The sequence below is a fragment of the Bidens hawaiensis genome, unplaced genomic scaffold (genome assembly GCF_021521415.1).
Source record: "Bidens hawaiensis isolate Kalapana, Puna unplaced genomic scaffold, B.hawaiensis_p1.1 tig00013690_1, whole genome shotgun sequence".
Classification (NCBI taxonomy): Eukaryota; Viridiplantae; Streptophyta; class Magnoliopsida; order Asterales; family Asteraceae; genus Bidens; species Bidens hawaiensis.
The window spans coordinates 381733-407111 of NW_027492164.1; the positions used below are offsets into that span (position 1 = coordinate 381733).

General features: G+C 41.9%; 1 protein-coding gene and 2 pseudogenes across 3 annotated transcripts in view; 2 read left to right on the forward strand and 1 right to left on the reverse strand.

The window, feature by feature from the left end:
- LOC143544700 (paired amphipathic helix protein Sin3-like 3) overlaps positions 1-25379 on the forward strand; it is a 129408-nt pseudogene that overhangs the window by 38373 nt on the left and 65656 nt on the right. The gene's annotated exons all lie outside the window — the stretch shown is intronic.
- Positions 191-5780, reverse strand: LOC143544685 (uncharacterized; annotated as a pseudogene). The gene is made up of 7 exons (XR_013137292.1): positions 5336-5780; positions 4727-4835; positions 4345-4465; positions 3091-3755; positions 1829-2228; positions 958-1746; positions 191-881 (listed from the first exon to the last, which is right to left on the reverse strand). The product of XR_013137292.1 is annotated as an uncharacterized LOC143544685 (transcript).
- Positions 22120-25116, forward strand: LOC143544710 (protein Iojap-related, mitochondrial-like). The gene is made up of 4 exons (XM_077036746.1): positions 22120-22522; positions 24011-24098; positions 24710-24819; positions 24905-25116. Exons 1-4 carry the CDS (start codon positions 22238-22240, stop codon positions 24965-24967), a joined length of 546 nt encoding a protein of 181 aa, XP_076892861.1. The 5' UTR covers positions 22120-22237; the 3' UTR covers positions 24968-25116.

The window sequence follows — 25379 nt, forward strand, 5'->3', positions numbered from 1 at the left end:
CCGAGCGTCTAATTAGTTACAAGAGCGCGTTTTGACTAGTTGTAATTATGCATCCGAGTTGTCAAGATCTTACACGCTTGAACAAACTCTGTGGATACAACTGTAACGAAACAAACACTTCACACGCAATATTCACTTTGTATATAACCAACCTCTATAGTATATGCATAAGAAGTAATTAACCATAAAAGAACAGAAAAATTATTAATACTTTTCATCTGAATAAAATTACAAAAAAAATAGCCCGAGAAATGAACAAGCGCATTCCGAATATACAACACGAATAACAAATCAACAACGAGCTTCTTGTTTATACGACAATACTAATACGCATATCGGTCAACGGTCAACCTACCCAACCTTTACAATTCACCAATATACAACTTTCCATGCACACGGTACAAGTCATTACAGAATACTGCTCGGCAACTTACACCTTCACATTATTGTGCAGTTGCATTTAGATTCCAGCATTGGAGGTTTCTTACTCTCTCCGTTACTCGAGTCCCGAACCCCCACAATACGGGTCTTCTGTTGGCCCGTTTGACTTTGTGTTTCCGTGGTGTTTGGGGCTTTTGTTGGGTCAGTTTCGGCATCTTTCTTCTGTCGAGAGCGTTGAGATTTTGATGCGCGTTTGGTTATGGTTTGACTTTGAGTTACGAACTCAGGTTTTCCAGTATCAGATTTCCGGGTAGCGGGAATGAGCGGCCAAGAACCGATGTCATCCACAGGATCCAAACAGGTTTCGGTTTTCTCGATGGCGATTGTTGCAGCATTATGTGCCAAAGTATGAACTATTGAGCTGCAAAAGAGTATTGTGTCGGTTGCTTCTTCTAAAGTCAAACTTCTTCCGTTTTGTTTGACCAAAACCGTTGACTCTTCTGCAACAAAACAAACTTATTATTATTATTCATGGAATATTCATACAAGATTATTATTCACTCATGAAATACGTACCGACAATGTTGGCTGTATGATCAGCAGTATCATCTATGCTGCTTGTAGAACTTAATGACCCGTTACGTTTTAAACCAGGAGAAACCCGACCCGTTTGATCAAATTCTCCAGAAACCACGTCCGGTTGTACTTTATCAACATCAGTACAATCTTTTAGTGTACAAGACTCTAAACCAATAGTATCATCACATCCAGATCCTTCAATTTCTTGAAATTCAGAAGCTTCTTCAATTATGGAAGACTCGGTTAACAAAGATTCCCGGAATCAACATGGGTTTGACTCGGGCCCGTTTCAGAGTCACCCCCTTTGTCGTTTTCAGGGTTAAAAGTGTCATTTTCTGCGTTACCGGAGAAAGTTGATACGCTGCGCTTATGCTTTGCGTTATTAAGGTCGAATTTGTAAGTTTCGATCTCGGATTTTGTGCTGCTTGATTGACGTTGTAAACGGGTACCGGGTTGTCGGTTGACACCAGAAAAGTCAGCGGAAGACGAAACCGACATGCTTCTCATGCTATTATTAGTACTGTCTCTAACATACGAAAAATCATCGTATGAGATACTGCTTGCTGAAAATGTCATGTTTCGGACAACCGTACCCTTGGTGCTGTTTGACCTTTTAAGCAGTAATGAAATTCCTGCTGCTTCTAAAGACTCAACCTTTGACTTTGAAAAGTCAACTGTCATGGTTGACTTGCTTCGTATCGCATTCTTCTGACCGTGATCGAGAAAGAGAATTCTGCGATAAAAAGTTCCAGATTGGTTCTCCCTATGTACCTTGACCGTCTTTGACTAAATCATCATGCTGACTAGACTGAGGTTTGACTTCAACTTCAGCCACTTGGGGGTCAACTGTTGTAGCTGATTCAGTTACCGGGTCAACAGTGGTCAAAGGTAAATACGACTCTATGCATTCTCCACAAAGAGTAGTGTCATTTTCTAACCCATTTGGAGAAAACGAGCATCCGCATTTCGAACAGATTAACAAACCCGATTGACCATCAAAAGTCAAACCGCCAGTCAAAGTTGTTGGATCACGTAATTCATTCAAACCATCATCATCTTTCTCCATCGCAAACACTTCATCACTGACATCAGGCTCTTGAATTTTAACGGGCCCACTAATTACATCATCCGGGCCCATTTTGGGCTCGTGTAACCCTACGCCAGAACTAGTATTACTACTAGTAGTAACCGAAGAATTTCTGGTGTTGTGAGGGGAACTTGATATCTCAACATGAAAAGTTGAACTCGGAACACTAGAAAGTAGCGGTCTAAACATATTTTGAGGACCAACAAAAAAAATAATAAGAAATAAGAACAAAAGAAATTAAAATAATATGAAAATCTTAGGGTTGTTCAAAAAGCTCATACTCGCTCGGAGATAGCTCGTTAGTAAATGAGCCAAACTGAGCTGGCTCGATTTGTAGACGAGTCAGAATAAGAAATAAGAACAAAAGAATTTAAAATAATATGAAAATCTTAGGGTTGTTCAAAAAGCTCATACTCGCTCGGAGATAGCTCGTTAGTAAATGAGCCAAACTGAGCTGGCTCGATTTGTAGACGAGTCAGAGCCAGTGGTCGGCTCGGCTCGTTGTCTCACTCATTTGGTTCATTTAAATCAAAATCCAAATGTTAATATATATGATGATAATAACAATTATAATAATAATAATATAATAATAATAATAGCATATAAATATACTGAAAAAAACAAAAATAACATATATCGCATTTTAAATCAGTCTCTCGATCGTTAAAAAAATGGAAAAAAAAAATTGATACATAAAATATTTTAATTTCTTAAGTTATACATTTTTCATTATGTGAAGGTTAGAAAATTATTTTGTTTTTGTTTTTGTATATAATAATGTCTAAGAGAAGCTAACACGCCACAAGCTGGCACGAGCTTTCTATGAGCCGAGCTAGAGCTCGACTTTTCTGCTTGTTAAGGACGGCTCGTTTAACTTTGAGCTAAAGCCCGGGCCCACCTAGCACGGCTTATCTACAGCCCTAGAAAATATTTAGGATTAACGTTAACATACTTTTCTCATTTTGTATGAAAAAGTCCTCAACCAAGTTTGAAGCATTAAAGTTCTAAACTTGTTAGATTAATAAAATATGGACAATTATTTTATAACAAATTTAAGAAGTAAAAATACCATTTGTCTGAGGGCAAGGTCGAAAGATCTCTTGGGAGCTGAACTAGAAGAAACCGTGCTACTCGGTTTTTTTGAAAATTGCTGAAGTGGCTTCTTCTTACTATTATTATATTGTAAGCCACCAACTCTTCTTGAATTTAACCTTTGTGTGCCACCACTGACAACAACAGACGAAAAAGATTCCACGTCATCAGACGAGCTGATGCTTCTAGAAGCCGTGGGGGACATTGATTGTCTGCTGTTTCTAGAATCCGGTGAGGACCCGCGTACATACGAAGCGGGTCGATCCGCCAATGAGGTCCTGAGATTTGGTGGGGCCTCGGAGGGAAAACCGGGAATGGTTGACTGCCATGCTTTGACTTTTGGTGAAGGTGAATTACCTCTACTGCCTCTTGAGCCCGGGGTACTGTTATTAGATCCCGTACTTAATCGTCGTGGACTCGGAGTGGAAACCCGTGGAATGGGTGTTACGGGTTTTCGAGATGGTGGAGATGATCTCGAGATGGTAGGTGGACTAGCGGTAGGTGCTGACATGGCACGTGCACCTCTGGATTCAAACGGACTGTTATTAGACCGCGGAGATATGCTCACACGGTTAGGGCTTGCACTGCCTCTACTGCTTCTTCGGCTCTTTTCCATCTAAAGTTATAGAATTCACAAATTATTAGTACGTAATTTTTTATTGCAAAAAATTATAGTTGGTAAAAAAATCAAGAAAGAAAGATTGTGGACGATAATGGAAATGTATATATTAATAAATACAACCACCTAAATCATTTTTGTTCAAAAGCTTAGATTTTTACCATTGTTAACAATATAGTTTTTGTAATTATAATTAACACGTCAATTATTCATAATACTTTAGACCGGACACATAAAAAAAGTGGACTTGCAAATATAAAAATAGGTGTTAATTTTGACCCGTTTACTTAAAACGGGCCAATTTTGGTTTTGTTTTATCTCAAATGGATAAAATAACTAAGCACCCAAAGTCTAGTTTTAGTGTATACAAACTCTTAAATTGTTTTCACACAGATTTATATGTTTTGGTAACCATTATTTGCACACACTATATTTATAAAGAAAACGTATAAATATAATTAGAAAGTGTTTAGAAAGTGTTTTTTTTTTCATTTTCCCAAGAAAGATTATTCTTTTTACAAATATAATTTTATATTTATATATTCAAAGCAAATATCGACACGCATAATCAATAAAGATAACTTACAGTAGATGATCTTGAAATTGAAATCGGTTGAGTCTTAGCTCTACCTCTTTGTGCAACATTAGCTTGTGGCACTTCATCGTCCAATGATGGAAACAAAGGTGTATCGGGAGGAGTTAATAGCCTTTAATTATATAGGAAAAAAAGTATCAGACGTGACCTAACTAAGATAACAACCACCATAGAATTAAACAAAAAAGAAACAATAATGCCATAGCTAACGTTCGTTTTTGTGATGATATTAAAACACGTTAGAAACCACTCAACTATAAATTTGGTTTCGTTTATGTCAATTCTTGAATACCAAAACTTGCTAGAGAATTGTAAAATATTTTCAAAAATCCGGTCTTTATTATATAAAACTAAGAACAAAATAACTACCAACCATTCATAATCATTCTTCTCTTCTTCTGCATGAAGGAGATCACTGCTTTCTCCTCGAGCCGGAATGTTTATCCCAAGCTTGTACTCCGAAAAATGACTCAACTTACTTGCTGCAAAAATGCAAAAAACAAAATTAGAAACAAATCACTTAAGTATTACTACTTTCTATTTTTCTATATGTAACTTAAGCTATGCAGTCAATGTCGTTGGTATCTCAGTGGTATCTCGGTTATCGGTCCTCGTGTGAAATATTGGTCAAAATATCGGTACCGATTATATCGGCGATATTGACTAATATTCCCGATATCGGTGTTTGAAGTCTTAATTTTCAACTTTTAGTGTTTAATGTTAGTTTTTTGAGTCTTAATCAATTCCTACTTGCTACAATTGTTAGTGTTTTGCAAGTTGCAAAAGGATAATTTGTTAAGTTGTTAGCGTTAAAAGTGCTATATATATAAATTCTGCATGATATTAAAATTACCGATATCCCACCGCGATAACCTATACCTCAAATATCGATCCTCGACAGATATCCGATATTTTTCACATTAACTGCTTAGAACTTAAGAATCCCAAATTTCTTAAAACTAAAAAAGCAAAAAAACATTACTGAAAATGTCTTCAAAATCATCATTGGCATCAAGCAAGAAATTATCTCTTTCTCTGCTTTGCACTTCATTGAATAAAGCAAGATCATCGTCTCTTTGTTTTAACGGTATCCCACTCTCAAGACTACGCCCTCGTTTGTGATTATCGCCTCTCGGTTCCCTCCCCGGTGAACATCTAATCGCCGGTGACGGCGGCATTCTGTTTCCCCAAAATTCCGGTAACCACTCAACTTGAACCCAATATTGTCATCAAACACATTTACCCGCCTTACAAACTCCAACCGCCCCTTCAATCGCCCCAAATTCGGTCGAAAACACTTCAATTTCCCGTATAATTGAGCTCATGAACAAAACCCCAAATTAAAGCCAAATTCGGAAACTTTTAACTTAACACTCCTCTTCGAGCTTACACCCGCAAGTAAAGAACCGTTAACTTACAGAATTACCCGTACCAAACAGAAGCTCATTTCGTCGAACACTTGGCGGGCCAAACCGAAATATCACCAAAACATGAAACTACTAACAACCCCAATTGCAGCTATAATCACAATGTCTTTAAGCACAAATCCCCCAAAACGAAATCAAAAACCACTTCAATTTCCAGTACAATTCAGCTCATAAACCCTAATTGGTCAAAACCAAAATACCCAACAAATAAACCCCCAAATTGAAGTCAAATTCGGAGAATTATAACTTAAAACACCTCTTCAACCACACAGTCGCAAGTAATTAACCCTTAACTTACTCAATTACCGGTTAAAAAAACAAACGCATTTCATCGAACACTTGGTGGGCATAACCGAAACCTCACCAAAATGAGAAATTGAACACAAACCCAGGTCATAAATGGGGTGAATTAGCCGGATCTGGATGGATTTGGTGGATCATGGAGGTTAATTGTCGGTGGGATGAAATCAAGAACCCTAAAGAAACCCAATTGAATTGAATTGATGTGAAAGAAATTGAGAATTAGAATTAGAAGAAGAAGAAGAAGATAACAGGACAGAAGTAAGAGAGCAGGTGTTGATCATTCAACTACTGTAATTCTTTAATGGAATCTGATCATATATATCATAAAGTTATAAGTCTATATGTATTAATGTTCATCAATTTTGTCTTATCGTTTATTCTACAGGTATAGAGGTAGGTCCCGCAAAGACCAGTTAGACCCGTAAGACCCACCTTGAAGAGGTACGTCTGCGCAAAGACCAACGGGATCCGCAGGAACCACCATGCTCAGAGAGATGAAGACCTTACACGCAGTAAGTCAGCTGTTCCCGCAGGAAAGCCTCCCTTGGTACAGTACCCTGCCTGTTCCCTCAGTTGTGGGTACAAGCCAAGAAGGAAGGCTACCCGCACTAACAGTAAGGCTACACGCATAAGATCTTTTGTACTATACCTACCAAGGCTACCCGCACTAAATAGCCAGTCCGTACGCTTCTAGAAGATCTTTTGTACTATACCTACCAAGGTATGGACAAATAGACAAGATCTGACAAAAGCGACCCATGAACCAATCACAGGGTGACAGCTCACCGACAATAGTACGAGGAGGAGCACGCTCCAGTACAAAATGTCGCTATCAGCCGCTGCCTACCCACCAACTCTCATCGTGGCACGAACGTAGCCCATAGTTGGTGGAAAAGGAATATTATATACAGCTGGCCGTACTTGCTTGGAAACCGACCTTCGGCTATAAATACTCCAACACCTTGGAACGGTATCATCATCTTCTCTCTAGCTATTTCTCTCTATATACACTTATATTCAGAGCAATCTAGTCTGATTCTCACGCCGGAGGGTGGTCACAAGGAGGAACCCCCCCCCCCCTTCTCAGTGACGAGCTTACGGTGTCTGTTTTGCAGGTTGAAAAGAATAACCATCTTTGCCGGACCTAACCCTCGTGGGAAACATCTATTTAACCCTAAGATTATCCTTAATCTGTCGGGGTCATTTAGTGTTTCTTCATTGGCGCCATCCGTGCATTAAGCTAGAACTAATTCTTTTACTCAGTTTTTTCAAACTTCTGGAAAGATGGTTAACGTTACTCCGGTGCCAAAGCCACCGGGTAACCAAGAAAATCCGGTAAACACAACCCCAGCTACTGGGGGGAACACTGATGAATACACGATTGTTACGAACACTACCCCGGTTACCCAAGCCGGGGCAAGTGCAGTAAACAATCCTCTCCTGGGATTCATTGATACCCAGTTGAGGAAACAACAGACGAGACTTCCGCGACAAACACCAGAACAAGTTAAAGCTTGGGCGGAAGCACGTCAGAAAGAATTCCAAGCCGAGTTGGACGAACGTTTACGTTCACTCCAACAGGCCAATGACGAATTCGGAAGCACTCGACAACAGCTCAACAGGAGCAATGATTGCGAGTATTTGGATGATGAAGATTGGGAAGAATCTGACAGTGACGCAAACCCTCGTCATAAGGCGAAAGGGAAGCGTAAAGAAGCAGACTTCCACTCGAGAAGAAATTTCGAGGGCACCTTCAAACCAAAGAACACGGGGGGAAACCCACGTGACTTCTCCAAAACTTTCAGACCAACTGTTGCGAATGCGGGAACGTCCAAATTTGCAAGGGACATTGCGGAAGCAATCGCTCCAAATAGTGCCAAACAGATGTCCAACATAGGCACTTACGATGGCATATCTGACTCGGACGATCACTTGAACAAATTTATAGCGGGGGCAACCGTCAGTAATTGGACGGAACCCACATGGTGTTACATGTTCCAAATGACGCTCGTCGGGGCAGCCAGAGCGTGGTTTGATCGTCTACCGGTCCACCACATCTACGATTGGGCAGACTTCCAGCACAAGTTCAGCCAGCACTTCAGTCAACAAAGAAAATATACTGAAGAGCAATGGACGATCCTCAACTGCATCCGGGAAGAAGACGAATCTTTGCTAGACTTCATCACGCGCTTCAACTCAAAGAAGCTAAGTCTGGGCACTATTAGCGAAGATCTTGTTCGCGCCGCTTTCATCCAGGGCGCTGAGTACCCAGAGCTCATCCGCACGTTGACAGGTAAAGATGGCATGCCATCCACGTGGGATGCCATCATGACGGCAGCTAAACGCTTTGCCGAAACGGAGAAGCAACTGGGTAGAAATCTTCCCCAGAGCACAAACCTCTACACGCAGAGAACAAGAGAAAATAACGTCCGTACCGCCCGACAAAATAAAATGAAGAAGCTTGGTATTTGGCAGTCAAGGATAAACTTTGACACCTCATCCAACTCTCGCCCTCTCCTAGGCAGAAGGGACAACACGCCGTCGTCGAACCGGAATCCCAGATGGACGCCACTCACCAAAAGCGTCACCGAGATATTTGCCACCGAGAGGCTCCCATGGCCAAAGGCTCCAATAATCCGACAGCATCAAAACGCTGATCAGAGCAAATCCTGTGACTTCCACGGGACAAAAGGCCACACCACTGAGGAATGCACATCCTTGAAGGATGTCGTCGAAACATTCGTCAAGGATGGGAAACTCACACACCTCGTGGCGTCAATCAAGAACGGAGGGAGGAAAGACAATCGGTACAAGGGCAATGGAAGGAAGCTCGTCGACATCAGCATTCACATGGTTCACAGCAACATCAGCGGAAGAAAACGACGAACAACAGAGCCAAGTGCGTGGAAGGAAGCAGAAGTGCGCTTCCCGCGTGTGCCAGGGGGGCCAAACAAAGAAGGCCCCATAGTCATCAAAAGCCAGCTAGGGCACTACATCACCTCCCGCGCCCTTGCTGATAATGGCGCTTCCTCAACGGTCATGTATAGGCAGTTCTTCGACAAGCTAGACGACGAAGATAAAGAACGCCTAGAAACAGTTTACGCCTCGATGGAAGGGTTTGACGACAGCACAAACACTCCCTTGGGGATCCTATCCTTCCCGTCACTCTCACGGACGGGAAGTACTCCCGCACAGAAGATGTGGACTTCGTCGTAATGAGGAAGCCACACCACACATACGACATTCTCTTCGGGAGAGATGGGATGGCAAGATTCAATGCCGTGGTGTCTTCGGTCCATGGTATGATGGGATGGCCAACAGCTGAGGGCGTTGCTATGATCACGGGCATTCCCCAGGTATGCATCGCATCTGTCTCATCTAAACCCAAACCAAAAATGGCTAAACCAACAACCTCTGAGCCGGAAGAATGGGCCTTCAATGGCAAATACCCTGACCAGGCCGTTACCATTGGCCCAACGATCACTAATCCCACACGCACCTTACTCAAACGCTTGTTGCAAAAAAATGTCGACATCTTCGCGTGGACACCAGCTGACATGACTGGTGTACCCCGAAGTAAGGCTGAGCATAAGCTCAAGTGTGACCCGGCGTTTGCGCCGGTCATACAAAAGCGTCGCGTAATGGGTGCTGAGCAGGCTAACGCATGTAGAACCCAAGTCAAGGAACTCCTTGACGCAGGCATCGTACGCGTTAGTAAATATCAAACATGGGTTGCAAATCCCGTCATGGTACCGAAATCCAACAAACAATGGCGCATGTGCATAGATTTTAAAGACCTAAACAAAGTATGCCCCAAGGATTGTTACCCGTTACCCGAAATTGACCTTAAGGTAGATTCATTAGCACCGTTTCGCCTTAAATGCTTCCTTGATGCGTATAAAGGGTACCATCAAATCCACATGGCTGTTGACGATCAGGATAAAACCGCATTTCGGCCGCCCGATGGCACATTTTGTTACCAAATGATGCCATTTGGACTAAAGAATGCCGGATCTACATATAAACGCCTGATGGACAAAGAGTTTCATGCCCAAATTGGGAGGAACTTGGAAGTTTACATGGATGACTTGGTCATCAAAAGCCTCGAGCCAGAGGCGATGTTGAAAGACATCGAAGAAACTTTCAACACGCTCAGAAAGATAAACATGAAGCTCAACCCGAGCAAGTGTTCCTTTGGGATGGAAGAAGGGAAGTTCTTAGAAGTCATCGTTACCAAAGATGGCTTCAGAGCGAACCCTGAAAAGGTCGAAGCCATTATGAAAATGGAATCACCTGCTACCATCAAACAGGCTCAGACACTGAATGGATGACTAGTCGCACTTAACCGCTTTTTGGCAAACCATGCGGATAGGTCGTTCCCATTCGTGTCAACATTGAGAAATTGCTTGAAGAAAACGCACTTCCGCTGGACACCAGAAGCGGAAGCAGCTTTTCAAGAGATTCGGTCACGCTTGATCGAACTCCCAACGCTCACAGCACCAGAAGTGGGGGAGGAATTAATTCTCTACCTCTCCGCCACAGACAGAGAAACCGGGGCAGTCTTACTAGTATAACGAAAAGGCATCCAGATGCCCATCTACTATGTAAGCCGCGTCTTAACAGACGTAGAAACCCGGTACTCTACCCTTGAAAAATTAGTCTTAGCGCTTGTACAGGCTTCACGCAAGCTAAGACGATATTTCCAAGGCCACCCAATCACCATTCTCACCAACTTCAAACTTTCAAACGTTCTAGGCAAACCCGAGTTGTCAGGGCGCCTAGCCAAATGGGCAATTGAGTTGGGGGAATACGCGATAAAGTACAAGCCAAGACCAGCCATAAAAGGCCAGGTCTTGGCCGACTTTATTGCAGAAGTCCCCGCTTCGCGGGAAAAAGAGTGCCAGGAAGAGGCTCAACCCTCTCCATCATAAGACATTAACGATGTCTGGCGACTCTATACTGATGGAGCAGCCAACAACGAAGGTTCAGGCGCAGGGTTGAAACTAACTAACCCAGCAGGCCAAGAGTACACTTACGCTATTCGGCTGGATTTCCAAGTACGAATAACGAAGCAGAGTACGAAGCATTCTTGGCCGGATTAAGAATTGCGCGTAAGATGGGGGTGAAAAACTTGGAAGCCCGCGTGGATTCCATGCTAGTAGCCAACCAGATAAACGGGACGTACACGGCCGTGAACGACACAATGGCCCTGTACCTCGCACAAGCAAAAACCCTTATGCGCGATTTCAACGATTGCAAAGTTGTGCACATCAACCGAAGCGAAAACAAATCTTCGGATGCGTTAAGCAAGCTTGCAACGTTAGCCTTCACCCACTTGGGAAAGTACATCCGCGTTGAACTTCTTGGAGCACCATCAGTCCCGCACAAGGAAATTTGTGTCATCCAAACCGGCACGGAAACATGGATGACGCCAATCATAAATTACCTTGCGACGGGTGTATTACCAGAGTCAAAGACACAGGCAAGAAAGATACGCTGTAAATCACTGAACTACCAACTTGTTGATGACATACTTTACAGGCGTAACTTTCTTGGCTCACTCCTCAGATGCGTTGACGACCAAGATTCCAACTACCTCCTAAGGGAAGTACACGAAGGCATCCGTGGAGTACACGCAGGTCCACGCGCAGTTGTAGTTAAGCTAAACAATGCGGGATACTTTTGGCCGGGGATGCACACGGATGCGCTGGCCTACATCAGAAAATGTAGGTCCTGCCAGCTCTACGCACCCATCACGCATCACCCGAAGAATGAACTTGTACCAATCACTTCTTCATGGCCATTCCAGAAGTGGACCATCGATGTGACATGCCCATTTCCCACAGCAGCAGGGAACGTTCAGTTCCTAGTGGTAGCCATCGACTACTTCATCAAGTGGATAGAAGCAAAACCCCTAGCCCAAACAACCGCAAAACATATCAAAAAATTTATTTGGGAATTTATTATTTGTCGTTTTGGACTTCCACGGAATTTGGTGAGCGATAACGGCACCAACTTTGTTGACCAGAAGCTACAAAAGTGGCTGAAAGAACTTCAAATCACCCACACCTTTACCTCAGTGGCACACCCGCAGGGTAATGGTGAGGTGGAAAGAGCAAACAAAAGCATCGTCGATGGCATAAAGAAAAGACTCTTGGAGCATATATCCGGCTGGGTGGACGAAGTTCCACATGTCCTTTGGGCAAACAGAACGCTGAAAAAAGCAAGCACGGGCGAAACCCCGTTCAGCCTCACCTATGGCACTGAAGCCATGGTTCCAATCGAGATTGGTCTACCCTCACCAAGAGTCATAATTCAACCAGAAGACAATGATGCGGAAAGACGGTTGGACCTTATGCTAACCGAAGAGCGCAGAGACCTAGCCGCAGCGCGTGAAGAGAACTACAAGCGACAAATGCAAAAGTACTACAACACGCGGGTGAAACTCTGCAACTTCAATGTCAGAGACTACATACTGCGTAACAACGAGGCTTCGAACCAGGAGCGCCCAGGAAAGTTGGCCCCGGTCTGGGAAGGGCCATACATTATTAAAGAAGTTCTGGGAAAGGGCGCGTACCGGCTCGAAAGGCTCGATGGCACCCCCATCCCAAGAACATGGAATGGAGCTCAATTACGCAGATGCTACATGTAGATCAATTCCAAACTTGTAACGAACAGGCCTAGAGCCACTTCTAATGGAAATGATTCTCCTTATCACATTGATGTTGATAGCCTTACCTTTATACTTATGAACTGACCACACTGATATGCCGGTATTCACCGTATAAATAAGTGAGGGAGGAAGTAAGTCGTTGCGTGTGGAAAGCGGCACAACCCGCATAAACACAAAAACAATAAAAATTTCTAAGGGGAAGATGAGGAAAACCTTCACGCAGGTGAGATATAGATAAAGTTTGGTCATCCTACTAAGTAAAAGTGACGGTCATACCCGCACAATCATGATAGAGGAAACAGAACATTAACCTATTATCTGACACGCGTCGAAAGGTTAACTTATTCAAAACACTTAGAAAATTGCTAAGTTAAACTAAAATATGCATGAGCAAATCATATAATGTTTACAAGGCAAAGCATTAACAAAACATTTATATTCACATTAAAAGCTGTTCAAACATTACAAAATGGCTAGGTATCTACCCGCCTACAAAAAGTACAAGTTTATCCTAACAACTTGGAGGATTCTGAAGATTCAGACTTCGGGACCACTTCCTCCAAACCCACTTGAACTCGCACCATCAGTCGGCTGCGACGGTTCGAGGAAAGCTTTGAGAACAGCTAGCCCGTCATCAGCAGCAGCAACTTCATTAACCTTCTCCACAACCGGATGAGAGAAAGCAGCATACTGGTTCACAGCTTGGTCATAGGCAGCTTCAGTGTCAACATCGTGTAGGGGAAATTTGGAAGGCGGGATGCCTTTCTTTGCAAATCCTAGACCAAGCAAGAAACCAGCTTTCTCTCCATCCTCATGAGAAGCGTTGAGGGCTGCACTCATGGCATCATCATAGGATGTGTTCGCGAAAATCCAATGTACAACCTACAAAAAAAAAAAGACTTTTCTAAGTATAAAGAAAAAGAGCAAAAAGCAAAGAATTATGGAGCTATGCGTACCTGCGGCAACGCTTCTCGTAGAAGCCAATCCTTGGTGGACAGAGCCTCCTGAAGGGTAGCTTGAGCTTGATCACGCGCGCGTTCAGCCTCACTCTTGTTTAGGTTGGCAAGCAACACTTCCTTGGCAGCAGCCTCTTCAACGCTTTTAAGCTTTCGCTCAGTGCGATCAAGCACACCCTTCTGATCCAAGAGCTCCTGTAGCTTCTTGGCATCCTCCAAAGCCAAAGCCTCATGAGCCTGCTGAAGCTTCTCCAGTTTAGCCTTCAATTCCTCATTTTCAGCGCGTAGAGGCTCAGCAACAGCTTCAGCTTTGGTGGCCTTTCGGTCGCATTACGCGCAGTTTCCTTGGCCAACCTAAGCTGTTCGTTAACAACTTGAGTAGCCTTGGAACGGGCCTCATGCCTAGCTTGGATTTCGGCCTCAAGATCCTTGAAGGCCTTTTCCTTCTCAGCAGCGGTGGCGGCAAGCTTCTTATTTTCTTCTCTCAGTGATCGCACCTGAGCCCCCTCCAGGCTACGCGCAGTCCTTAACTTGTCGTTTTCACGACAAAGTAACTCGACACGCGGCTGCATCCGGGCGAGAAGAATTCGGAGCTCAGTGGACAACCGGCCTTCCTGGTAACTAACCATTGCCTCCCCCAATGCACCACTTGGAGCGGCATGGCGCGTCCAGTCGACGCAGTCTGCGGCAGTCCGGAGAGTTGTTCCTCGGAGGATATTCCACCTTGGAGCATAAACCTCATTGGAATCCGAAACTGCGAAAACAAAAAACAGTTAGGAAAAAATGACAAGAATGGATAACAGGCCAAAGTAACCCCACGCACCTGTAGGGTCGATAACAGGCCGATAGCTGCTAAACCCATCACCCGAACCTAAAGGATATCCATCCAAGAGGTCAAGGAGATGGGAATGAGGCAAAGATCGGACCCCCTCATCAACAGAGGTAAGTCTAGAGGTCCCAACTCTAAACATACCTGAAGAACCGGCCAAGGACGAAGTAGTCGTTGACTCCGATTGTGACACCGTAGAGGCCACAGAGGTAGAGGCCATCGGAGATGAACTCATTTGAGATGAACTCATAACCGTGGCAGCCGCTGCAGATGAGCTCATGGAGAAGGTCACCGCCGGTCCGGTGAATGACGTGGTAAAAACAGCACTGACGGCTGGCGACGAAGTTGAACTGCTCAACGCAGCAACTAAAGTAGACGCCATCGTCGGCACAGCAGCCATGACAGACGACGTCATCACCGGAACAGTTGCTTCAATGGTAGAAGCAACGGAAACAGGCGCAGCCGCCTGGGTCATCGCCTCGGATAGGTTGACCAAACCTATCGTCGTGGGTCCTGAACCAATTCCTCCCGCACCACTTTCTTCAAAAGCAGACAAGTCCACTCCTGCATAAAGAAAAACCAAAGATATAAAAAACAAAGGCGGAAGGAAATGCGGAAAAGGTACACAAAAAGTACACTTACTGGTTTTCTTGATCTTGAAAGCCCTGACAGGCGGAGATGGACCCGATGAAACTGGCCTCTTCACGCCAGTTATCTTCGCTACGCTTGGCGTCTCGGAAGTGACAGCCGTTGTCTCAACCTCTGAGACAATAGTCTCGTCACCACCACCAAGGTTCCCCCCCGCCTCCTCACTTTCAGTCTCGGAATCAGACCGATTCCCCAGGTCAACGAAGGTAGCAACCTTCGTTTTGCCCTTCACGCCAGCCGCCTTCTTTTTCCTCATAATAAAAGGCCCATCTGCGGATCCCTCATCAGAAGATGACAAGATCAGAGGAATTCCAGCAGAAGTTTGAGCATGAAGAGGACGAGGATTAAAGAACTCCTTACCTGGCCGAGTGGCGCTTAAAATCTCGTGGCCTGGCGGGTAGACCTCTACGAATCTATCCGCAGTCTGCTCCAAAATGGGCAACTCGTTCTCATCAAGATCACGAGTACCCAACCGCGCGGGACCACCAGTCTCCCGCGGGTGCAAGAGCGACTGTAAGTCGTTCCCCTCTGAAACAAAAATAACAATGTTAGAAGGAAATCCTAAACCAACACAAAAGACGGAGCATACCATAAGGAATATAGTTCAAACCGTATTCAAGAACGATGGGTATTTGCGGCATCCCAGACCAAGCATCCTTCCACACGCGGCTCATCCCAAGCATCACCATCCCAGACTCCGCGAAGCGATAAACAAGAGTCCGAATCTGGGAAATCTTGGTGAACCATTCCGTCTCCTGGTAATTGGAGGCGTGAAGGTTAGGAAGTGCCCTCCCATTCTTGAACGTCATCGCGATGGGAACGACGCGAGCGGAAATGTAGAAAAACTCCCGCTTCCAAGAACGAAGACTACGCTCAGTAGCGCAGATCTTCAAACCCTTGATCCGAGTGACAGGGGTATACCAACCCTGGATGCACCTCCAAGTATAGAAGGTCATCAGGCGGTCGACTCGAGGCTCGATATCCAAAATACGGCACACCCATTCGAAATGGCGAACTTTGGCAATTGCCATTGGGTGCACCTCTGTCAGATGAACACCGTGTTTCTCCAAAACACGGTATACGAACTTCGTTAATGGGAATCTTAGATTCCCATATAGAAAGAACGAAGCGTAGACCCCTATCTTGCCCTTAGGGGCGTCGTATACCGTCTGGTTGGCCTCCGGAAACTCTGGCTCATAGGGCTCCAGCATGAACTTCTTGACGATGTAATGGTATACATCGACAGAAAGAGTACACTGACACTCGCCAGCAGTACTCTTATCGTCCTTATCGGACGTGGACGTCGGGTTCTCAGGAAAACGTCGGACTCCTCGACGTTAACCTCTGGGTCATGAGAAGAAGACATTTTTTTAATGTTGAAGAAAGAAAGCGGTTTTAGGAGAATGCTCGCCGGAAAAGATGAGTATTCGCCGAAAATCGCTTAAAAGGAGAAGAAGAGTGAAGTGAAGGTATGGGACGAGATACACCCTCTCCCCCCTTATATACTCATCGCAATGAATGCGATGAATTTAATGCGGATGAGAGAGAAAGCGCAAGAGCAATGACACGGCGACACGTGTGGATAAAGCAAGCTGGCAACAGGTGTCAAAAGGGCGCGTGCCATAAAACTCGCCCGCACGCGCCTGAAAAAGCGTCCTGATTGACCACATGCTATCACGTCGTCATAACTTCCTGCACGTCCTAAAACCGTCAGAAGACGCCAACGTCCCTTCAACCGTTTGGACTGTTCTTATCCTTTCACCAACTCTCCGAATTCCAAAAAGATTCAAAAATAAGAGGGAATATACCCCCTTACCTTGGAAAGCAAGAAACCATAAGACAAGTGCGGGCACAGTGTCAAGGCGAAACCCTTCACATACTTAGCACTTGCAGAGAATTGAAACCAAGAAAGATCTTATGGGCCATGCTTGCGGAAAGGGAAATAACACCCCCGCATGGCGAGAACGTTGAGAACTAGATTGTTTGAAGCTCCAAGGTGGAATTGGTTGTTTAACATAACTGATCACTATGTCTAAAACTACCAAAACCTCGTGGAGAATCTACACAAGTGAAACTCAACGCTCCCGACTTGCGAAGAGGTTACACCTACCCGCATCATACCCAAAGATCGGGCAGAAAAGCCGGGAATTTTCTGCAAGTGACATTAGGAAAACCGCGGGAAGAATCCCCACGGAGAACCTTAAAAAACGAAAACCTCTCTTTAAAACCCCTTGCTTAAAGTCCAAAAGTTCCCCTCACTTATTAACAATTCATGAGAAGAACAATGGACTGGGGGGACTTGAAGAGGTAGGTCCCCGCAAAGACCAGTTGGACCCGCAAGACCCACCTTGAAGAGGTACGTCTGCGCAAAGACCAACGGGATCCGCATGAACCACCATGCTCAGAGAGATGAAGACCTTACACGCAGTAAGCCAGCTGTTCCCGCAGGAAAGCCTCCCTTGGTACAGTACCCTGCCTGTTCCCTCAGCTGTGGGTACAAGCCAAGAAGGAAGGCTACCCGCACTAACAGTAAGGCTACACGCATAAGGCACTAACTCTTATACTTCAGCAATGTCACATGAAGAAGGAATGAGCAGGGCGGGAATATTCCCGCCCAAAATAGCCAGTCCGTACGCTTCTAGAAGATCTTTTGTACTATACCTACCAAGGTATGGACAAATAGACAAGATCTGACAAAAGCGACCCATGAACCAATCACAGGGTGACAGCTCACCGACAATAGTACGAGGAGGAGCACGCTCCAGTACAAAATGTCGCTATCAGCCGCTGCCTACCCACCAACTCTCATCGTGGCACGAACGTAGCCCATAGTTGGTGGAAAAGGAATATTATATACAGCTGGCCGTACCTGCTTGGAAACCGACCTTCGGCTATAAATACTCCAACACCTTGGAACGGTATCATCATCTTCTCTCTAGCTATTTCTCTCTATATACACTTATATTCAGAGCAATCTAGTCTGATTCTCACGCCGGAGGGTGGTCACAAGGAGGAACCCCCCCCCCCCTTCTCAGTGACGAGCTTACGGTGTCTGTTTTGCAGGTTGAGAAGAATAACCATCTTTGCCGGACCTAACCTTCGTGGGAAACATCTATTTAACCCTAAGATTATCCTTAATCTGTCGGGGTCATTTAGTGTTTCTTCAATAGGTATTAATGTATTATTATACCTTTTTTTTGTATTGTATAATGTGAGTAGTGAGTACTTAATATTTTGTTGTTACATAGGGTACTTGGGTTGGTAAGCCCGGTAACGCTGTCGTGACTCGTGGTGTCATTACCAGGTTAGCTTTTTAATACAGTTTATTTTTCGAGTGCTACGGCTTGATGGAGGACGAGGGTTGTTGAGAGGCTATGTTAATGTTATTGGTTTTTTATGGCACTCGAATAGTTTTTTGGATGTCAGACACCGTCCCAACTGGAACGGTTATTTTGGTAGTTTTGAGTTGTCTCTTTGTAATTGGCTGAAAGATTTATAAAATTTGAAAAACGAGAGATGTGCCCAAGTTTCTTCACGTGTCTACAGTGGATAAAATTTTTTAGAGTTATTATAAATTGTGATTAAAAATATATTTTGATGTGATTAGGAAAATTTGCTTTGTGTATATAATTTAAGCATTTTAGTTTTAATATAAATCAACTAAAGCAACGTTAAATATGTAAAAATGAATTCCGCGTAACGAAGCGTAGGAAGTAATGATGCAATAACACACATACATGAGCGAGTTTAATGACGATGGGTATTTACGTTCATTTGCGCACACAAATTTATGATACACATATCATTATCGTGCAAAATGGTATAACAATGATAATCAAAACTGATTTTAGATTAAGACACATGTCTGCACTGTCGAAATTTCCCTGATATGTATCGATACCATGTAAAACGACATAACTATACCGTGTAAATGTAAAAATTGTATAACCGTACACTTATATCTTATAATGCATTACATTTATTATATTTTTATGAAAATATAACAATATTATACGTATATAAAAAAGATAAAAAAAACAATTAATTTTATGAGGTACCCTTGAAATAAAATAAACGTATATAAAATTTATTTGACTTATAAAAAACAATGAGACTAGTGTATTTAATAATAGAAAAGGCAACATAAAGAATTTACCTCTTTCTATTATATAATTTACAAACTTATAAAAACTCATTAAAACATAAATACAACAAATTGGTTCTGATTCCATTTCAGGTATACATTCCTTGTAACGAGACCTTATATTTTTTTTTTGAAAATTGACTTTCATTAAAAACAAACACAACCAACGACTCTCCCCAAGACGGAGAAAGACGCCGAAATCCAAAAACCAAAAACAACAATCACGTTACATCAAATAAACACCATCTTTTCCAATCCACTACCCATATCTTAGATCTATTTTTGTACCAAAGAAAACCCAAAGATTTTATATCCGCAACCATTTCTACCACCTTAGTGTTCTTGCCCGAAAAAATCTTTTCATTCCTAGCCCGCCAAATCCTCCAACAAGTAATGATGACAATGCCATGAATAATCAATCTCTTGTTCCCCGTCGCACCACAAACCTTATGCACTTCCACCAAATCATTGACATGGAAAACAAAAGATCTAGGGATGTTGCACCATGAACCAATCGCATTCCAAACGGCCATAGAAATGAAACACCCGGTTAACAAGTGCTCGAGCGATTCCTCATTACTCTCACATAAAACGCAACTATGATCATCACATTGCAAATGACGTCTAGCTAAAGCCTCCTTGGTTGGAAGACTATCCAGAACGACCCTCCACATAAAAATATTACATTTTTTCGGAACCCAATCGCTCCATTGAAAACCGAAACTCCCAGCATCCACAACGGACCGCACCATCCATCTTTTAATCGACGAAACCTCGAACTCTTTGCAGCTACCAACCGCCCAAGACCATGAATCTTCACGATCAACCATCACCACCCCTTGAAGGAGATCTTCCAACTCTTGCTTCTCGATCACCTCCTGTTGGGAGCAAGGAGCTCTAAGCCAATCCCACACAATGCGACGAGAGGATCCAGTGACCACCAACCGATCTGCTAACAAGACATTTTTATGTTTTTCTACCGCATATAAGGACGGATACTTGTCCATAATCGGCGCCGAACCCAACCACAAATCCATCCAAAACCGAACTTGGCGACCATTCCCAACTGTGGCCCGGATCACTCTATTAAAACCCACACCATCAACCTTAAATTTGTTCCAAAACATAACACAATTCTTCCAAACCCCAGAAACCTCATTATTAATCGGAGCAAGCCCCCAACAGCGCGAGGACCCGTGAATATGTGGACATTAACTATACGTAACTAATATTAATGTTTTTAATGATGAATAATCAAATTTGGTCAAATAATTCGATAATGGAATTCTCTTTAAAAACAATAAAAACAGAAAAAGTTGACATTCCATTAAACCTAAGAACACCCAAGGATGGCGAATGTTTACTTAACTTTTCTTTTTGCAACTAAAAAAAATACTTTATAATTTACATATTTTCATTAAAAGAGAGACATGAATTAATGGAAATGATTTTTCATACAATTAATCAATTATAGTTAATGGATGTTTATGTGGTGTTCGAAACTCAATTAAACTGAACGAATCTTCAAAACCGAAATAAACGGTTGTTTAATGGTTCAATCTAGTTTAAAATGTGAAACTGACAACGTAAATTAAAAGTGACCGTTTAACATTTATTTTTTTATATAATAAACATATTTATTTTGGAAATATGTACCTTTCTTTTTGTTCAAGGTTCGAGAGAAAAAATTAAGAGGAGTTTTCGCCTAGTGGTGCGTTTATAAATATACGCACACAACTAGCTAATACTTTCTCGACACTATTGAGGTACACGATGGGCGAGGCTTTCTATCCTCTAGCTAGTGGCTACCGGCTAAAGCGGTAGACGGTGTGGGTACGACAACTACAGTTGGGTAGCTAGACCATCTACCCAATGATTCACTGTTAAACCTCGTCAAACCAACAAAACATTATTTAAACTATACTTGTGAGATTGAGTATCTTACGCCACAATTCCTACTACTATCGGTGCCACTTGGCCACTTTCTTATTGTGTGCAGGAACTGTGAGTGAATGTAGCTACCCGACCCCAAGGGAGGTTCTTGTTATCGCTCTCCGGGCGAGTCGTATGTATGATATATGACTGATTGAATCAGATTATTATTTTAATTGACTTATTTAGAAACTAAGTAATACATATTTATGGTATATTTCAACCACAATAATCTTGGTTAGTACTCAACCTGATAATGATTATTTTGATTCGTATTAGAGTGACGAAGCATGTTTCACTAATAGTTGGAAAGAATATATTCTTCAACTGACATATAGGTGCACAGAATACTCGTTTTGTATCCGACCCGTGGGTACGACCTTATAATAGATTTCTCCCCTGATCCATACTTGGAACCTACCCGAACCCACCTAAATTAGAAATACCCGGTCAAGACTCAGTCCGACCCGAACCCAAAAAACCTGGTCAAATACTAGATTATACCTGGAACCAGTTCCTACCCTACCTAGTTTTGACTTTTGTCGACCACCGTAACTGGTTCCTGAAAATACCCAGTGGAGGTGCACAAAATACCTGGTTCCGTACCCGACCTGGTATTAGATTTCACTTTGAAACTGTGCCTTGAACCGAAACCGACCCGGACCCGCCAGAAACGAAACCCCCGTCAAAACCCGACCCGACCTGAAACCCGAAAAATCTAGTCAAATACCCGATTATGCCCGGAACCAGTTTCTACCCAACCCGGTTTGACTTTTTTTTATCATACCCGATTCCGGTTCCTGGAAATACCCGGTTTATGCACCTCTAAAATTGACATATCTTATTCATTTCAAGCCCAGCCCAATTTCCCAACCCGATCCAATTCTCACACCATCTTCTCAAATCTAATTCCACAACCACCGTAACCGCCTCCACCTAACCAACTACCACCGTAACCACCGCCGTTCGATCATGTGGCCGTCCGTACGAAACCGAGCTCTGTCCGACGCCGTCCGCCAGTTCAAATCACGTGTTCTTCTTAACCGGTCCGTTTGCTCGAGCGGTGAGTTGCTGAAGCTAGAGGAGGTGGAGAAGATACTCAGTGACGTTAGAGCCGATGACGTCAGAGTCATACCTGTTAATAATAATAATAATAATAATAATAATAATGAGTCGTCGTTTACCAATTTCGTTGTGGTTGCCACCGGCAAGTCGCAATGGCATGTTCGTAATATCGCCCAAGCCCTAATTTACAAGGCATGTTCTTATTTTATAATAATATTATTATTATTACTATAATAGAGTATGCCTATTAACTATTAAGTTAGTGAATTAGTTTTAAATGATTATAGTGTTTACTTTATAGAATTAGGGTTTCAGAAATGTGCTGGTACTATCAATTACCTGTGTTCTGTGAAGAAGAAGAATGCACATTATTATTTGTTAAACATTATTTATAGTTTGTTGCTCGAGATCAAGTTTAAAAAACAAAATACTCCGTTTTCTGGCTTAATGCATGTAAACGAATTGTTCGTGAACCGTTAGGCCGGAAGTTCGATTATTTAAAAAATGGACTAACATGAGCATATGCTTTTGTTCGTTCGTGAACATTCGTTCATGTCAATGCATTTATGTTTGTTTCTGTTCATTTATGTATGTTTGTTCAATTACGTTCATTTATGTAACATGAACACAAAGATTTGTTCGATTACCTGTTTGTGTTCGTGTATGTATTCATTCAGTTTGCTTACAGGCCTACCTAGCTTCCGATACCTCTAAAGATCCATGTTGTTATCTTATGATCTTATTTTAAAGATTATTTGTTAAACATTATAGTTTGTAGAATTATGGTTTCAAAAATGTGCTGATGATTGATTTTGTTTGATTTGTGAAGAAGAATGCAGTTTATTTGTTCAACAATATAATTTGATGGATGATTAACTACAAAATGTACTTTATTTTCCGGCTTTAGGCCTGTAAACGAATTGTTCGAGAACTGTTAGGTGGGAAGTTTGATTATTTAATCAACAAACGAACATGAACAAAACTTTTTGTTCCGTTAATTAAACAAACGAACATGAATGCATGCTTGTTCGTTCGTTTATGTTTGTGAACGTGTTTGTGTATGCTCATTCATTTATGTTTGTTTGTGTTCATTTATGTGTGTGTATGCTTATGTACGTTTGTGAAGTTAAGTACATTTATGTTAGTGAACTATTCGTTTAGATATGAATATGAACATGAACATGATCCATATTGTGAAAATGTTGAAGCCCCAATTAAATTATCTTATGATCTTTAGATCATATTTTAAAATTTATTACAAATGGAAATGTAAATCTCATTGATTTTATAACTAATCTGTACCATTTAAGGATGCTGTGAGAAATTTGTCAACTTTTTGATAAAAAAACCGAGTCTACTGTAAACCTTATTTAACTGCGTTACAGAGCCAAACGAGGCATCCTGCTTTCCAATGTTTAACACAAGCGGGAAATGTTGAAACCCGAATGTTAGGTATGAATGGGTTCATTAACTATTACAACGTGATATAAAAAGCTAACAATTTTCTCGTTTTATGTAACGAACTATAGTTTCTTTTACCATTTGATGTAATAAATTTGTTTATCGTTATCATTTGGTACACTTGATCTACTATAACAAGGTGTTTTCTGACTTAATATAAAGTATAATTCCAATGTTAACTCTGAATATTTACAAGTGATTATTTGCGTTTTGGATCAGGTGAAGCAAAAACAAACAGGAGCTAAGAGAATGTTGCTGCCAAGTGTGGAAGGTGAAGAAGGAGGAAATTGGATTGTTATTGATTCAGGTATATATTATATGGAAATAATAATCGTTGATTTATCTTTCATACTGTATGTTAGGGGTGTGCACGAAACCGAAAAAACCAATCCGCAACCGAAAAAACCGATAATTCCAAACCAAAAAAACCGAACATAAACAGCAACCGATGGTTTGGTTTTATGTTTTGTAAAAACCGAACTAACGGTTCGGTTTTGGTTTTGCATATAATAAAAACCGAAAAAACCGAACCGAACCGAACCGAATTCCCTAATTTTTGTTTATTTATATTTTATATTTTATATTAAGTAATTTGAAAGAATTTAATAAATATGTAACTCAAATATTTTTGGTCAAACATATAATAGTCTTATTATTTTACAATTAACAAAATTATTTATACCTAAATTCATTATTTTTTGCCAAATTTTGTTTCGGCATAAAGTTTTCAAGCTCAAATGGCAAAAACCGAAAAAACCAAAACGAAAACCGAAAAAACCGAAACTAAACGGTTTCGAAAGCTCCAAAAACTGAAGTTTTTGGTTTTAGCCAAAAACCGCACCGAACCGCACCACACACACCCCTACTTTATGTAAAGAACTTTAAGAATAAATGGTGGTTATCTTTTGCACTTTTCAGGTTCATTAGTAGTCCATGCTCTTGATGAGAAAGCAAGAGCTTATTACAACTTGGAGCAGCTATGGAGTTCAAAAGAGTCAACTAGTGACAAAAGTCAAAGTCAAACTCAGGTAAATGTAAATATGAAATTTACAGGGTTTTTCTTCTTACATGTTTTGAATTATTTATAGTAACCAGTTTTGATATGCTATACAGGACTTGGGTCAAGCTTTCGTGAAGGTGCGTCGAAAGAACAACTCTAAAAAACCAGCAAAGTAATTTGTTTGATCATCAAGCTGTGTTAAATGAAGGATTTGTAAATTAACAAGGAATGTTTTTGTATTTGGTCTTTTAAGTCCAGATTGTAGTGAACTTGATGCATTTTCCGGGTTCTTAATTTTATTTTATATCGTCAAAAAAACACACTCTCTCTATTCTCTAGCCTTTATTTATGTCTACTTGTTAAATCTGAAAGTGTTTTGTTCAGTTATGTAGCTTTTGACAAATATATATAAACTTCTCTTGCGTCTGCTGCTTATATCTGAAAGTGTTTTGTCTAGTTATGTAGTTAAACAAAGCATTACAAAATCCAAGATAATTGCTAACAACTTGTTCTTATAATGATATATTCAATTCCAGAACAAAAGAAGTATGGTCCAATGACCAACCGAACATCTAGGCTTCAACAGAG

Coding starts and splice junctions, on each gene's coding strand:
- LOC143544710 (XM_077036746.1), top strand. CDS start 22,238: ATGTGGCCGTCCGTACGAAACCGAGCTCTGTCCGACGCCGTCCGCCAG. Junction 22,523..24,010: donor CCCAAGCCCTAATTTACAAG/GCATGTTCTTAT, acceptor GTTTTGGATCAG/GTGAAGCAAAAACAAACAGG. Junction 24,099..24,709: donor TTGGATTGTTATTGATTCAG/GTATATATTATA, acceptor TGCACTTTTCAG/GTTCATTAGTAGTCCATGCT.